Below are 17308 nucleotides of genomic sequence, written 5' to 3'. Positions count from 1 at the left end.
AAGTTAAACCAACAGAATATTTTTATCTTTTATATCGACCTTTCCTACACAGAGCTTTCTAATTTCTAAATGCAATTTCAGGCCTTTCACAACTAATTTAACTTCTCAAAGGTTTGATCATCTGCAAACGAACATGCAGCTCCCTCTGACTTCATGCAAAGTTTGACAGGAACTTTACTTACCAAGTGCAGCTTCTCTGATGTGATTATCTTCAAAGTTTCTTACTCCTGGGTCTCAACTCAAGATTGGCAGAACCCTCCTAGTTCTCACTGTTTTTTTGACACTTGAAGCTAGCATGTGCAAGGTAGAGCCTCCAAATGGCTGCTGAATAAGCCACCATCAGCCAAAAGCCTGCCGAGTATAAATGTTGTTTGCCAAACGTTCTACTCAGTACTTCCAAATTTGCAGGAGACAAAGCTACCACAGGGAAATATCAGCTCAAGAGCTAAAATTCACCCTAAGAAATTTAAAACAATATGCAAGATAATCACCACAAGGGAGGGATGCTCCTAGAATAGCAGCAAAACCAGAACAAACAAAAAAGAAAAAACAGAGGTCAATAAATAAGAATTCTACAAGCTGTGTCCCTACAGAAGTGATTTACAGACATGTAATTTTCACCTTCTCTCTAGATAATGCCTGTGAATAATCCTGCTCTTCTGATGCTTAAGTAGAGGGATGTTTCAAAGCAAAAAGTAATTAGAAACTGTGAATGCTGAAGCAATTGGAGAGATACAGCCGCTTGCTTCATAATGCAACAAGACCACCACAAGCACAGTTAACAATCACCATTTTTCAGATACAAGATGAGAAAACGAAGATACTCATCAAAACATCAAACAACTTGCAATCTGGCTGTAAAAGGAAAAATCATCTTCTCTATCTTGAATTCCACACTACAGAATTGCTGTGGTCTCAAGTGTGTTTTCTTCTCTAAAACAACAAAAAATAGTAGAGGCAAAAGTAATTTTTTTCCCCAACAAGCTTCAAGAACAGCAATGAAGCTTTGTTTTTGTTGAAGACATTACCTCGTTCTTTTAAACAAGCCAGGTGACAACAGGAAGCGTACTTTTACTTTTAAAGACATTTTAGTCTGGATAGGTAAGTCACAATTTAATAACCAAATCATGACTTTAAGCTATTAACAAGTTGCTGGATATGTAGTTATGACATAAAAACAACTATTATTTCAATTTCTAGAGTATTCCAAGTCAATGCATATAAAAAGAAATTGTTTACAGAATACGAATGCCTTTTCTTACCCCTACAAACAGCTGAAAAGGCCAAGGCCCATGACACATTCACAGCCTGCCTTATTTTTCAGATATATATGCACACTGAATGCTAACACATTTTATGAGACTGTAATCATTACAGGTGACTGGAATTTTGAAGCGAGGTCCATCTTACCTCCCAAATCACTGAAGGAATATTGAAACTGCCACCCTCTAGCTCTTAGACATTTAAGATCTGGTTCCAGAAAAAAATCTGGCTAATATGAAGAAAAGATATAATTTGCTTAAAATAATTTCGATCTCCAGGACATTTATTGTTAGGTCAGAAACAACTGCTTTGAAATAAATGTAATATGCATTAAAAGCTCATTATAAATATTAACCTAAAATGGAAATACTCAGGTTTTTTAAATAGCTTTTAGAAATCTCAACCACATTTAGATATGCATTTATTAAGTCATCTCAAAAGCAGGGCCCGCAATGTAATAACATTAACCATGATAGTTATGTCAGAAAACTAATAGTAATCTTTAAGGATAAGTCTTGCTCCGGAAGATTCGGGGTGGGGGGTAAATCTCAAAACTAAAAAATCGTCTTTAGATGGGTTTCGCAACACTCAAAGAATCTTTTGCAACACAGTCATTAACATGACTTTCAAATGAGTTCTGGATATAGAACCTCAAATTCACAGCATCTATGCAGTTCTATAAATTGCATAACAAAATTAATCGGTCTTGACACTTCTTACTATGCAGTCAGTAATACTGGAGAGTAGAAGTTCCAAAAATTCAGGCACATCAAAATCAAACAATTTGCAAAAGTAATCCTTTTTAGATTTACATAAGGCTCACCAGTAAGATGTTTTGTAAGTGTCAAGTCCAATACAAAATGGACATGGGAGACTTCACCGTACTATATTCACAATGGACAAATAGCTCCTTGCATGCGTATCTGTCCTCATATGAGGAAAACCAAGCACACATTTCAACTGAATTCATCTGGAAGTTATGCAGACATTGCGGCTTCATCATATTCTACAAGGAGACATAAAACAGGGCAGAAGCATAAGAAATACTGGAATTAATCTGAAGATGAGGAGTCTGCCACTATCGACCTCTGCTTCCAGTTCTCATTTCATGCTTGTTTCTGGTTTGAAAGGTTCTTTTACAAGTATTGTAAAAAAATACACTCTTTATTGGGATTTTGTGCCCAAACTCATTCGATGGGCATGGTAAAGCTTTTGAAACAGCTTAATTCGAACACCACAATGCAGGCAAATAGGATAACCATCAGTGTCGGAGTAAAGCAGCTCATCAAAATCAGTTACATGCTCAAACAGCTTCCAATGAGAGAGTAAGAGCTCTGAGGCTAATTTCTTATACTGAGCTTTATGGCAGAAGTGCTAGGCAAGAGATAAGACAAATTCCAAATATCTTAAGCACGCCTACTCTTATTGATTGATTAGTGACAGAAGGGGACTACCTCAATGCTTCACAACAGCTTTTTGCGACCAAAAGGAAACAAAGATTCTGGAATGTATTTTCATATGTGAAATCAGTATGTACCTCTGTGTAGTCCGAGCACCTGGATCACAAAGGGGAAAATTCCAAGTCTCCACTGGAAGATGGGAGAGGACATCAGTTCCAACACACAGACAATAAAACCTCTGGCTATCTTGAACTACCTGCCTCAACCTCTTTTGCAGAGGTTTTTCATTTACTTGGTCAGCTAATTTCAAGTATCAAACCACTAACCACACTGAAGGAAAATATTTGATAGAAGCCTTTTGTGGCTAGGGTAAGATAGTTCAACTATGAAACAAAGTCACCTGTCACAGTATGGAGGAGGGCACATAAGCCCTAAGCGAGCTCTGTGCGACCCCAAACACTGCAGTCCTGTGCGTCTCTTCTCATTGCTTTAGGCTAAGAGTGTGCTCAATTTACAAGCGTGTCCCAGAAATCTCCAGGAGAAGCTGACAGCTCTCTCCGCTTTCTTAAGCGCTCAAAGTAACATCAGTAAACACAGCCAGCACCTCAGGAGAGAGAAAAACTTTGAGACAGATGGTAGGACAGATATGGTCAGTTTTAAAGAACAGTTCTGCTGAGTGAGTGATCAGGGCTTGAAGCCAGTAAGTTATTTTCCTTCCTCCTTAGGTATCATGCCTGAAACACAGAAAGGAAGGAAGAAAAAGAAATCAAGGAAGACGCCAGCTCATAAGTAACAAGAGCAAAAGGAGGTAACAAATGTTGCAAGACATCAAGTCACAAAGCACAAATGCTGATGAATCAAGAACAGCAGCAAGCTAGTACCAGGCACCTGAGATGAAGGCCTTGAAAAATGATGACATTTTATTGAACAGAAAAGAGATCTGGACTAATAAATAGCCCATAGGCACTGACTGAAAATCTGCACGAGAAGCGGGAAGAACCTGCATCAAAAGCACTCACGGAAACAGTTGGGTTGTTTGGAGCACAGCATTTAAACTCGGTCACAGGCATCACGACAGCCACCAGAGGTGTTGCTTCTGCTCGGTTCTCAGCAACGCTCTTTCAAGAGTCAAAACACTGTAAGAACATGGATGTTCTGCTAGTCTAATGGGCTGAGTCCAAGGAGTGAGAGAAATTTTTCATGAAGTCTTCTAAAGTACTTACACTAAGAAACAGTGAAACGACAGATACTGCTGAAACCCCTGCAAGTCCTTCACAACTGGGTAAATTAAAAGCACAAACATCTGTTGTGAAGAAAACTTCAAAAAAATACTGGCACTTGCTTTCTAAATCTCCTTTAGCTTTCTAAAATATAATTATCAGTGATGTTAGAGAGACTTCTTTGATGCAGCGTGTTTAAATTGTTTCAAACTATTTCTGCTACATCCCTATTAAATACCTGTCTGGCGATCGTCTTGACCAACGTCCTCTGTCAGATTCTGCAAGAGAGTGGGAATGATACAGTTAAACAAGATGGTGACCTTCATTGTTCAGTAATGTTTTTAACCTTTATTTGATATTAATATTCATCTTAATTACTTCAGGAGCATCTAGCTAAGACTGCAGAGTCTTTGTGTTTTGAGTTCATATTTATCTAAAAAGTGACCCTTGCAAATTTACCTAAAAAGTTCAAGGATAATCTTTCAATAAATTGAAAAATATTTTTTTTTCTATCAAAACCATATCTAACTATGTTTCAAGAGTGGAAATAACTATCCACTGGATGGGGAATTTTGCATTGTTGTATTGAACAATTCCATTAATAAATGCAGCATTAGAAATACTAAATTACCATTTACCACAGAAATGGCTTTGCTTAAGGATAAACACACGTACGTGTTCTGACGAAAACTGATTTAACAACCAACTGATATCTTGGAAACGAGTTACCCCTTTTTTTTAGGCAGTGTCTTTTCCATTAAATTTGCAGTGTACAAACAGAAGCCATATCGGCATTTCCAGCCATGGCTGCAATAAAACAAATATAAATGCACAAACAAGCACGGACAGTCTTGAAAAAAATCTTGTTTCACTCTTTGCGTGGTTCTAAGAGCAGAGCTTGCTCATTCAATGTGTTTTCCACAAGAACTGTAAGAAATGCTGATGATTACCATTATTTGATAGATCTAGGAAAGCTTCTTCTATGGAGACAACATCTAAATCCAATGTTGCAGTGACCAGTGCTCAAACTCCACTCTGATCCCCAGAGTATAATCTTTCACCTTTTCCTAATACTCCTTATCTCTTAACCGATTCAAACCCAACAGCCTCTCATACAAAAAAGGCAGCGTTAGGGTTTTTTTAAAAGTGTAATCATTTAATGGTTCCAATCCCAAAACATTCTGGACTAAAGCCCTAGCTATTCTGCTTAGAGAAAATGGCAAGTCATTACCAGCCTATTGAGGGTGTGGTAAATCTTGTGAATATTTGCCAGTGTTGATAGGTGAGAATTCAGTTGAAAATCTAGAAGGGGGGGAAAAAAAGAAAGTTTTAAATTCTCTGGTTTCCAGCTGTAGCAACCAAGATCTTCATATGTACTCGTCGTTTAATAAAATTATCATACGACTATAAAATAAAAGCCATCTCAACACTTTTTCAGCATCGACGTTTTCAACACCGAGTGGAATCACTAAGTGAAATCTGCAAAAGATAACCTACGTATGCATTTTTCTTAAGGCATGAATGACTTTTCTCAGCAAAACAGAACTACAGCTAAATGTTAAAAAAATATATATATTTACAACCTTTTTCCTTTAAATTGAGAACCATTATAATTTCCATGCTACCCAGTCCTGTTTCACCTATTCCAAAACCAGTTTAAGTATCATGTAACATTCCAAAATCATTACTAAAAACACTAGTTTTTAAAAAAGATTATTTTAATAAAACACATGTACTTGCCTTTATACTAATTTCCTCGGAAAACTAAGTTACTGTAATACTTACACAGTTGAAACATGACTTTTGTATAATGAACCAAACGTCACAATACAGCAGCTGTTAAGACCAGAGCCAGTAAAACCGAAAATAAAATATTCTGACACTTCATGAAAGAAGCCATAGCATAAATGTTAACTGTGCTTCCATGCTTCAAAAATAAAACACTTGACTTTGCTTCAGTTGCAAAAAAAGTGCCAAAGTAATTTTTCTCTATTCTTTTAAATCCCCTATTTTTGCTAGAAATGCGACAAGGACAAAACCGGAAAATAAGTAATTTACAAAAAAGATAACTGTGATCCAGCCAGAGAGCACACAAACCAACAAGAACCTCAGAAGTTGGACAGAGAGCAGCTGACAGGGATCAAAGACAGCCAACTACTATACAGTATTTCCATTTAAACAAAAAGTAAATTAGTTACCCCACTAGAGCTTGTGCTCAAAACTCTAATTAAATACAGACACGTACTATATGATAAGCAAAGTATTTCAAGCAAAATTCTTCCGTACGTGAAAAGCCGTATGTGTCTAGTGTCACTGCCCAGTTAATGCATTAAAGCATTTCTACTGTAAGACATTTAATTTGGCTTTACTCAGTAGATGATGCTGTACAAGATGCAAGTAAGGTCAAAAACCTAATTCCCACATTTCCATCCTGAGCATTCAAATGAATGCTCTCAAAACACACTTAAGATGACTCAGAATCTAAGGATAAACAAAAATCATAATTAAATATCGGATCCCCAAAGTCAGTGAGCCACACTGCTATGAAGTGAAAAAGTGGATCTGAAGGAACTGCAAATGTTACTTGTCACACACATCGTTATGGAATTCTCTTGTCACAGTGAATAAAAAAAAAATATTCAAAAGATACCTTTAGAAATCACATATTTCATTTATTATGTTAGCTAGAAAGTATCATTTCACTAATTGCTACCTATTTCTTAATGTATTGTCCCCAATCCACCACCGCAGCAATTCAATTTCTGTCAGTCAGAAGTGCCAAACATGGAGTTTCCAACTCTAGATACACTTATCTATATGAAGTCAAAGACAATCCAGATCTTCTTACCAAGACATGATAGCAAGATCTTGCATCTTGAAGAGGGTGCTAGAGTTTTTCCTGCATTAAGTGCTCAATAAAGTTCTATTTTCGCTAGTCAAACAATACTAAGCAGAACCATTCTGCAAAAAGAAAAAAAAAAAAAACAACAACCCCAAGTCTCTTTGTCAACCTTCAATTCAACATAAAGAAATTTAAAAAAAAAAAAAAGGGGGAGGGGGGGGCGCGACAGGGACAGATGGGGGACGGATACCACATAAAAGCCATTCTGAGAAGGGCAAGATTAAAAGGTAAGATTTATTTTGTTAACTGACAGACCAGACCAAGCTTTCTGGAATATGAATTTTAAAATTTCCCTTGTCGCTCAGCCTAAAAAATGTACAAAGAACATGAGTGTTTAGAGAAACCAGTTATACCTGGAGGTAACAAACTGAGAACACTGAGCAAATATTTTATTCTAAACTAATATTAAACAATAATTTTAGACGGTACTCTTAAAAACAATAGAAAAAATATTTTTAAATTAGGATTATATGTATTAGGTATCGCCTTTGAAATAAAACATTCCTAGGGAATTAAACACATTATTCATAGCAGCATGTTTCACACATCCACTGGAAATATCCTTACATAATTCTGATGGACTCAGAGGGGTTACACAAATAAATTTTACAGCTCTTACACAACAAGCGTCACACCTTCGTTCCACAAAGACTGGTTTATCCATAGGAATACGGAGGACCAGAGTCCAAAGTTTTCTCTCTTCCACAGGGAAAGCTTGCAAAGTAGGGATATTATCCAAAACCGAAAAAAGGCTTCTTTTACAGTAACTGTTACAAAAGTTAATGTGAGCAGCAGCCAATGAATTAGGGAAGTTAAATTACAGCCAGGTCACCTTCTGAAATGATCACAGCGTTTGCTGCATTTATATTGGAAGGAAAATCTTGAAAAAAGTCTTGAAATTACATATTTTGAAAAAAGTGTTTTTGAAGAAACGGAATCAAAAAAAAAATAATACTTCCCGTGCTCAAATCTTGAAAATTAGCAAAGGGCCAATGGCGTAGCCAACACGTCAAGCAAGCGATTCAACATCTGGCTGCAACTGTGTGCTCCGGGAACACATTCTCCCCCTCCACCTCCCCGACTTCCACGCTGGGTTATGCAGCTCTGAGCTGTGCCTGCCTGACCCCCGCAGTCAGCCCACTACTCCAGGAATCTTATCCGCAAAAAATCTAAACAAACAAACCCTGCCAGCTCAGCGGTCTGAATCGGATCACCAAGGAGATGTAACACCAGAGAAGCAGAGTTAGAGCAAGAAACAGGAAAGGTCCTCCCAAAGTCGTCCCAAACTAGTCTCTTGTGGCAGCTGCAATGGTTCAATCAACCCAACCATCCCTCCAAGCCCCACTATGAGAAGAGTGACACATCACACGAAGCTACGCACTCAACAGCTGGTGGTATGAGCTTTACATGAAGAAAGCCACCATTTTTCACCTGAATACAAGAGTTTCAAAGCACATGAATTGGTCTGAAAATATTTGGGGTTTTTTCCTGCAGAAAAAAAATTATTTTTTATATATATAAAGTACCACACAGTTTATTGACCTGGGATCAGAAGAGGGAAAGCTGCTTGCTTCATGAATACTGAATAGAGATGTGCTGGAATGTTTGCTAAGCCTTTAAGAGGTGTACATCAAACAAGTGTGCATATTTTGTTGATTAAATTATTTTTCATGCAGATGTTAGCTTATCTTTAGCAAAGATTGAAGCAGTGGAAATTCCAAATAGCACTAAATACTTTGCAATAATTCAGAATGTAATAGCTAAAGAAAAAAAAAAATCTGAGTAAAATAATTGCAAACCCAGAATCCGGAAAGAAATGCCAGAGCCAACCTAATATAATGGAATTTAAACCTTGGCTGCAGTTTATCATTAACACTTAAGTGTTAAAATCTGTGTTAGTCAATTAGTCATGATCATATAAAATTTAAAAGTAAAAAGCAAACAGTTTTAATAGAACTTTTAAAATAATATTGATTAAGATTTACACTATGGACCTGACAGTTATGGAAAGGCAAAATAAACAACAGCCATCTGGACTTGCTTCCATGACAAACTAGACAAAAATTGTTCTACATCCCCTCATTAAGACAAACATATGAAATAAAATGAACAAATAAAAAAAAATCAATATATCTTAAATATAAGTAAATAATATGATACGGGTGAACTGAACTTGGATACTCTACCTTCGTATCTGAAGTGAAAAAACTTTAAAGGTCAAGTCAAATTTTTTTATTGGAGGGAATGATGTGTTGCCAAACTATTCAAATGAAACCATAAATGAATACCAAAAAAAAAAAAAAAAAGAGTCATTATTCTGCCTATGCACTTACTCACACATAGACATGTACCTGCCTGAACAAAAACTTTAACTTAGTTCCTGCTGTCAAAATTACCACTTTAAAGCTTGGACAAAACACAGCTACAGAGTGCACTATAATCTACTAAAAATCCAGTGAAAAATAAACAATAGTACTAAAGCAGATCAGCAGCTGACTCCCAAATTTCCATTAAAACCTTCTAGATTATTTTTCTGAGCAAACAGAAAATCTATACGAAATCTCATAGTAACAGCAGGTCTAAAAATATTTAACTGAGACAGACATGACATATAAATGCTATAGATACAACTCTACTAAAAATTAAGTATGGAAGTAGTCATAGCAGTAGTTTTTATTACTGCTAAGACATATCTGACTTGGTACAACTATTGAGTGGGTAATTTTCTGTGGCCTTCTCAGAAAAAAATTAGACAGAAAACACATACTAGGCAGACTCATGCCTGAAAACTAAAATGGAATGTTTATGCTTTTACTTTTATTTAATTGCTTTCCTTGGTTTCAAATAATAGAACTGGAGAAAACTTGTAGTAGTACTAGAAACAATAGTTCAAAGTACTGTCCTTGTTAATTAGTTTTAAATAAACTTTACTTATCCAAAACAGGAATCATTTTATCTTCTATGAACTACACCATTTCATGCTCTGTAGTCTACTTACAGAATTATCCTAACAGTAAGACAATTTATATTGATTAATGAGCTTAGAAGTTCAGATCCGAAACCTACATTTGGTGAAAGCCTTATGTTCAGGAAGCAGAATTTCTATATCCATTACTAAATGCAGAAAACAAAAGAAAAGCGTGCATCAGTTTTGTTTTCATGTACACAAAAACATCACAACACCCCTAAAAACTGAGATTCCCCAACAGCATTACAGAGCAGCCAGGAGCTGGCCCTGTGTCCCGGTCAAAGATGGGATTAAGAATTCATTTCCGAGGTGGCTGTAGCTGAACAGTGACACCCTTTAGCAGGGGCAGCACCTGCAGAAGAGACTCTCCCAGTCCGCGATGCCAGAGCAAGCGTGCCGGCACGGGCAGGCGGAGAAGAACAGGCTGGGAAAGTTGGGTCTCCCTTGATTTGGTGGGGTTGAACATAGGGCATGGTTCAGAAAGTAAGGAAAACAGAAGTGAATTCCAGCCTGGACAGGAAGGACATGCAGTTAAATGGAAAGAGAAGTGGGATGATCCATCCCAGCCTGAGGAGCAGCAGGGCCAGCCATTAGAGATGAAGACATGGTGCTGCAGGAGGTTTCTCCTGCACGCGTGCACACACAGCCGCACCGAGCTCAGAGCTACTGCTGACGCCAGCGGTATCCAAAGCCACAGTCGCAAATTTGTGTACATTTTCCAAACACAACAGCCTAAAATGTTCTGAAGCAAAACAAAGAGCGATTTAAGCTATTAAACAAAAAACAAAACTTAAAAAAACCCCAAACCCAAACAACAAAATGTGACACACTAAAAAACACTTAATTGCAAGGCAAACATTCACATTAAACTCTACCATTTTGTATTACCACGTGTAATCAGTCACTCGCTTTCTCTGCAACAAAGTATTTCAAAATTACTGCATCCTACGTGGCTAGGGAAAAGTATTAATCTTTTTTCCCCCATAGGAACAAATCCTTATCCTACCTCAGTATTTAAGTACCCTGATCTGAAGGCTTGTTTACAAAAAGAGCTGCAGTTTAAAGCTCGTTGAGAGTTTTAGAGCAATTTATGCAGGGCAAAAGTTGTGCAACTGTTACTTTAGTGTGAATGCATTTCCATTTACCTTAAATTGACTCTGAGCAAACAGGAGCTATGCTATACTAACGTACAGGATAAAACCCCTGCGCGCTGGCTCATGGGGGTTTTTAGGGTTTGTTTTGGTTTGACAGTGGGGGGCGGTGGTTTTGGTTGGGTGTTTTTTGTTTCGTTTTGTATAGAAAAGACCCAACACTGAGTATATTTCTGGTGCAAAATGTCCGTTCCTGTTGCTGCAAATACCACTTGTGTACCTACTAAATGTATTTGATAACTATTCCTAATGGAGATTCTTGCCAGAATATAATAAAGCTGGAGTGACCAGCCACAGGTGGAAACGAATGAGTAAAAGCAGTGGATAATTAGAACTAATTTAAATCTATTTCTAAAGCATCTATTACCAAATCAAATAGCATTTCAGTGATTCCATGTTACTCGGACTGTGAACAGACATTCTTTCAGTCTACAATTCAAGAACATAGGAAACTGAGCTAGAAAGCATTTAATAGAGAAATAATTTTACACCCATTTGATGCAAAATGTTCATCCAGCCTAACTCTTACTCTACCATCAATTTAATTCCAAAAAGCGTCACTGAGTTATAGTTTTGCACTGTTGGCTGCTATGGCCTGAGAGTCATTTGCCAGCACTACTCTTAACTCCATGCCAGATTAGGTGTCATCTGTCATCTTACAAAGGGCATAAAGCTAATAAAAACTTTGTCTCTCATGCTCTAGCTAATTCAGCAGAAATGCAACCCTGTCAAGTACGCACTCCAGGGTATCGAGAACGGTGCAGATCCAGTATACATCACGATGGCTCTGCAGCAGCCCAGGACCAGCCATACCAGGCAAAACCCAAAAGTTACGGACACCCCAGCCCTGCCAGCAGCACAGCTCAGGGGCGCATTCCCTAACCCACTTCGGGCAAAAAAAACCCAACCCTGCCAGTTTAGACTATTTAAGTGGCAAGAGCTAACCCAGACACATTTGACTGAGTGGATTAGAGAGCACTCCTACAAACCATTTCACCAGTTCAGCAAGGGAAGCAGTAATCTACAGCTAATGGGCAGTAATGAGCAGCCGCAGCAGACAGTCCCACAGTCTGTGCAGCCACACATCTGCATCAAGTGACACAGAAGCATGTGTCACACCAGCTGGTTCCCGAGGACAAGCTAAAGCCTTGTAGCTCTGACAATATGTATATATTTTTATATATATACACAACTATATATACACACAAGGATATATATAAAAAACACTGAGCAAACTGGTAGCTATTTCTACCTCTTTATGAGCCCAAAGTAGAAATTCTGTTTAACCTCAGACCTACAGTTTTAAATAAAACAACTTAATTGGACAGTGTAAGAAAAACACTAGCACATTTAAAATAAGGGTTCTGCTTAAAGCCTTTGTTAGCAGCCTGCCTTATTGTAGAAGAAATAACCACACTATTAAACGCTCTAATATTTAAATTGGATACAAGAGTTGCACGTTTTCATGGGATGTACTGTACTTCCTCGTGCAATGCTTTCTGGCAAGCACAGGACAGACAAATTAAGCAAGCTTTCCTCTTCTGCTTGAAGACACAAACAAAACTAGGAAATAATGCTTTGAAAAAGCCTGAAGTCTTTGCTTTCAGTATCTCCAAAGTAAGGGGAATAAAAAGTAAAGAAAACACAGGATTAATAATTCACTTAAAGTTAGCACAAAAACCACTCAGAAACAAATTAAATTTAAATCAAGTGCTGCAATTACACAAGTGAAATCTCATCCTGATACAAAAGAATGAAGGGAAGCTGTGAAAGGAAGACTGTTTACTTGCCCAACTCAACTTATTGCATGGCCTTGCACAGAGGACACATTTCCAATTATAGTTATCAGAGTTGCAAGAAACTTTTAAGAAAACATTTGCAACAGAAAAAAGGAAAATTGCTGTTTCTCATGTAACGTGAAAGGTGTATATTCAGCCTCAGAAAGTAAAACTGAGGCTGAGCAAAAGTGTATTAACGGAGTTTATATCATAAAAACAGGTAAGAATCTAAGAAGGACCAAAAAGAAAGCTCAAAAGAAATATTGAGTCAAGAAATAATCATAAGCCAACTTCTGTATGTGTAAAGATACACTATGAACACTTCTTGTTTCAGGCATTTAAATCAATGAGGAAAAAAATAACTGCTATGAAGCTACAAGTAATGAACTTAATTAATTTAGGAAAGCGTTCCTATTTAAAATAAAATATACACAAGGCCATGAACTGCAAAAAAAAAGAAAAAGGGTATTGAGGTGGAAGATTCAGTCATTCCAAGGGACATTTTTAAAAAGACGCCAGTAACAACTGAAGGCTGAGAAACAGTACTCTTCTTGTTTTCTACAGAGAAATTAAATTATAATTTAAAAAATCACCACATAGCCTTAACATCCTTTATGTGGGAGCACCGGAATATTTGTAACTGTAGCTTATGTGTGTGTATAATGAAGACCTGCACCTTTTTTTGGACAGGGCACATGACAAAAGGCACCGAACAGAAGGCGTTTTCTAGAATAATTATGCTTCCATTTCCAACACGAGGCAGTTATTTGCACTTTAATGGCAGCCTTAACCACCAACACGTAACAATCCCTAAATATAAAGGTAAAATAAACCAGAACCCCTAAAGAAATTATATAACGTTACGAATTAAAGCTTTTACCAGGCCATTTCTCTGATTTTGAGAAACACGGGAGGATTCAAGAAAACCCAGGCCTTACGCAGCGTTTCTGCCGGTAATTGCTTTCAGGACTCTGTCCAAAACTCGGACCGTCGCTCATTAACACGCCACCAAAAGCTCCCACGTTCGTTATTATCTCTGCCATACGCAAGTTCTGCGGTCACGGAGGGTCTGGCTGGTTTCACAGGAGGTTGGTGCCGGGGATGACAGCCTCGCCTCGCCCCCCCGGCGGGCTGCTACGGGGCCTGTCACCGACCCCCCCAGCGCCACCCCACGCAGCTCTGGAACCCACCCCCCCCCCCCTTACCCCCACGGCGGGAACCTGCCCGCAGCACACGCGAGACAAAGCTCCCCCAAAACGGTGAGGTCCCCCCCTCACCCCCGCCGCGCCGCAGCTCAGCGGCCTTGCCCCGGTCTCCCCCCCCCCGCGGGGGTCCCCGCCGCCGGCGGGGCACGGTGCCGCGACCCGCGGGCCCCTCCCCCCCGCAATGCCTGCTGGGAGTTGTAGTCCCTCGGGGCCCCCCGCCCACAGCCCCACGCCCGCAAGAGACTCCACCTCCCACAATGCCTCTCGGTCCCCGTTCCCCTTCACAGCCCGGTTCTCCCGCACCGGCCCAGCGGAATCCGCTACATCAGCCGCCGCCCTCCACACACGCACACACCCCCTCCCCGCTCCCGGGCAGGGAGGCCGCCCGCCCTCCCCCTCAGGCAGCCCCGGCTCCCCCACCGCCAGAGCCGGCCGCGGCCTCCCCCGCTCGCAATAGCCAGGTCGGGGGAAACTGCGTCACACCCTCCCGGCGCCCCCGGCCCCCGCCGCTGCCGCTCCCCGACCCCCCACGGGCCGCCCCACCCCGACACCGGCCCCTCCCGCCACCACCGCCGGGAAAGCCCGCCGAGGGCCGCACCTCCCCCCCCCCAACGCCCGGTACCGCCTCTCTCCCTGCCGGATCCCCACCCGCAGGCCCGGCGCCCGCCACCGGCAGCCCCGACGGCGCGTTCGGCCGAGCCTCCTGCGTGAGGGGCAGGAGGAGCCGCCCCCACCCGGGCGGCGGAGAAGCCAGGCCGGTGGCGGCGGAGGCGGGGAGGGGGTTGCCGGTGGGTAGGTGGGCGGGCGGGAAGGTGCGGCCCGGCCCCGCCGCTACTCACTGACAGCGGCGGCATCCGAGTGCATTTTCGTGCAGCGCACACACCGCCCGGCCCGGCCCGGCTGCCGCTGCCCCGCTCCCAATCACGGAGCCCAAGCACAGACCCCTCCCGCCCCGCCCACCGGCCGCGCCCATTGGCTAGGCCTGCCCCGAGAGGCCACGCGTCCCGCTCTCCTACTGCGCAAAGCTCCTGCCATTCACCGTGGGCCTGCCCCGCTCTTCCTTCCGGCCTCCTATTGGCCCCAAATCTGAGCCGACCCCGCCCCCCTCCGCTCTGACTGGACTTTGCCGCTGCCAGTTTCTCCTGGCCTTGAAAGCGCGTGCAAGGGACACCACTTTGTGTCACCCGGGTCTCCGATTGGCTACGGAGGCCAAGGGCCGCGCCCACGCCCTGATTCGATTGGATGAGCGGAGCGGAGGGCGGGGGCCTCCGAGGATGGCCCGCCCTGAAGAGGGCGGGCGGCCGCGAGGGGAGCGCCTCGCTGCCGGCGGGCGGGCCCGGGGGTAGGCTTAGCCTTCCGGCCGCTCGGGCCCTTCGGCGCTGGCATCGGTCTCCCCGCCTCAGCCCTGAGGGGACAGTTGGCAGCCTCGGCCACCAGGTCAGCACCTCGCGTCCTGTCAGGGGTCAGAGCCCGCCCCGGCCCTGCTGGGTGGTGAGAAGGGGCTGCTGCGGCACCGCCTGTGGACAACGGGAGTATTAAGACACAAATTACCAGTGGAAAAAAACAAACCGAAAAGACTTCCTCTAAGAGGTTAAGGTAAACGAAAGTCAAGGACTCAGAACCGAAGAAGTGCCAGATTTCAGGTATTTGTCTCTCTTTGGAGCAAAGCATTAGCACGCAGTCCCCAATTAACCCATCACACACCTGTTTTGGGGTTTTTATGACCCTGGCCTTACTGAACCAGACACAATGGGCAAGTGCAGCCCATTTGTTTTGCAGAGCAACATCTTATGTTTTCAACGGACTGTTTTACAGAGAAGACTGAGTCCATAAAAAAGTGAATTTTCTCTTCAAAAGTCATGTACTAAGACCATGTCAGAGTAATGAAATACCTCATTATTTGAAATTCTCCTTGAAATTATTTCTGTAGAAATAATTTTTTCCTGCCTCTATCTCTGATCTCTTCCTGTTTGCGCCATCTTTTCTTTACCTTAGCAATTGCATATTTTACACTACCACCTTAAAAAAAAATAGTAATTATATCCTAACGAAAACCAGTACAAACTAGGTTTCACTTCTCTGGTAGTTCTAACATCCCACATGCCAGACATTCACATCCGCTCGTGTCATCCCAAACTCTTATACCCAATAGGGGCACCATTGAGTTGCAATTCATCTGATCTGTTCTAATTCTGGATTGAGAGGAACAATTCCTTTAGGGGTGCCTGTTTGTTCACATTGACCATAAAAAGCACGTAGACCGCCAATTCAGAATAAAAACATATCCAAAAAGAAATCTTCTCCCATGCCTTACGTAGCTGTAAACTGACACAGATCTAAAGAATGGTGGCACAGAAAAACCCTGTCTGATTGTATCTGAAGTCTGAAAGGTTTGTATTTTTTTCCGCCCTATTTACAGTAGTCTAAAATGAAAGATGCTACTTGGCTTTACAAATCTTTCCTTAAGACTTCTTAGCTTCTTTAACTACCTCTATCCGTAAGTGTAAAGCAAATAACACTGTAGGTTTGACAAACAAATGTTCAAAATATTTTTGAATAATTGAATGCACAAGTATAATCTCTGACCCTTAAAAACTAGATTTGCAAAGAGATCCATAGGGAAACACAAAAGAGGCTTTGTTTTCTGCTTCTGCCTGCTAAGCAAGGGAAAGCATGCTTCAGCCAGAAAAGGCCTGCCCCAAGAGAACAAGGCCCATTACAACACGCACCTTCGTTCCAACTCAAGAAGGTATAAATATCCCCTTTGTTACCACTAGTTGCAAACTCCTACCCAAGCCTCCAGGCTGGCAGAGGTTACCAAATCACACCTGTATTTTCTTTCTGAAGCCTGAGTTTACAGAACACAGAAATACTTCATTTCACAGAGAGCACATCCATTGGGGCATGGTCGATCAAGCACTGTCTCAAGGACAGAGACAGTTTAAGCAGTTCCAGTATTAGCCTCTTAATCCCAGCCCTCCTGGCATCCTTTCTTTTGTGCCAATGCAACCACTCACAAGGTAGATCAAAGGGCAAGACTTCCCTCAACACCCCCCAAAAGCCTAAAACAAAACAAAAAAACCTCAAGATTCTTTTTGGTTTTGTTCATTTGTTTGTTTGTTTTTTCCAGACAGATGAATATCCTGATCTGGCTCACTATACATATATGCAAATGCTCCTATCAACACTCAAGAGAGGAATAATAAACCAAGAACTGGAGAGGGGTAGGAAATGCATCAGCCAGTTTGCACGCTGCTAGAGCAAACTTAAAACGGTAGACATTATTATTAATTTTTTTTCTAAGGAGAAAGATTGTCATTGTTTGCATTGTTTTTCTTAATTGATAGCTAAAATGGCAAACATAAAAAAACCACCGTAGACTGGGAAAAATACAGGCTAACATGAGAAAGAGGAACCATTT

The 17308-nt window shown here is 41.3% G+C and overlaps 1 protein-coding gene across 26 annotated transcripts in view; it reads right to left on the bottom strand.

Moving 5' to 3' along the window:
- Nucleotides 1-14854, bottom strand: part of DCUN1D4 (defective in cullin neddylation 1 domain containing 4) — a 41998-nt gene extending 27144 nt beyond the window's left edge. For 2 of the 26 annotated variants that reach the window (XM_074588030.1, XM_074588025.1), the window contains exons 1-4: nt 9852-9894; nt 6732-6844; nt 5115-5185; nt 4122-4161 (exon numbers count right to left, since the gene is read on the bottom strand). Coding sequence is in view for 2 of the 26 variants with exons in the window: in XM_074588018.1 (XP_074444119.1) it covers nt 4122-4161; nt 5115-5185; nt 14727-14751 (136 nt within the window). In the remaining 24 variants the exon portion in view is untranslated. Of the gene's footprint in view, nt 1-182; nt 3800-4121; nt 4162-5114; nt 5186-6731; nt 12040-13562; nt 13993-14726 lie in introns of those variants that run through there. The other 24 variants (XM_074588018.1, XM_074588040.1, XM_074588020.1 and 21 more) reach the window with 22 other exon arrangements.
- Between the last annotated feature and the right edge of the window lie 2454 nt (nt 14855-17308).

Source organism: Larus michahellis, chromosome 5 (genome assembly GCF_964199755.1).
Source record: "Larus michahellis chromosome 5, bLarMic1.1, whole genome shotgun sequence".
Taxonomy (NCBI): Eukaryota; Metazoa; Chordata; class Aves; order Charadriiformes; family Laridae; genus Larus; species Larus michahellis.
This window is presented reverse-complemented; position numbering and strand designations above follow the sequence as displayed.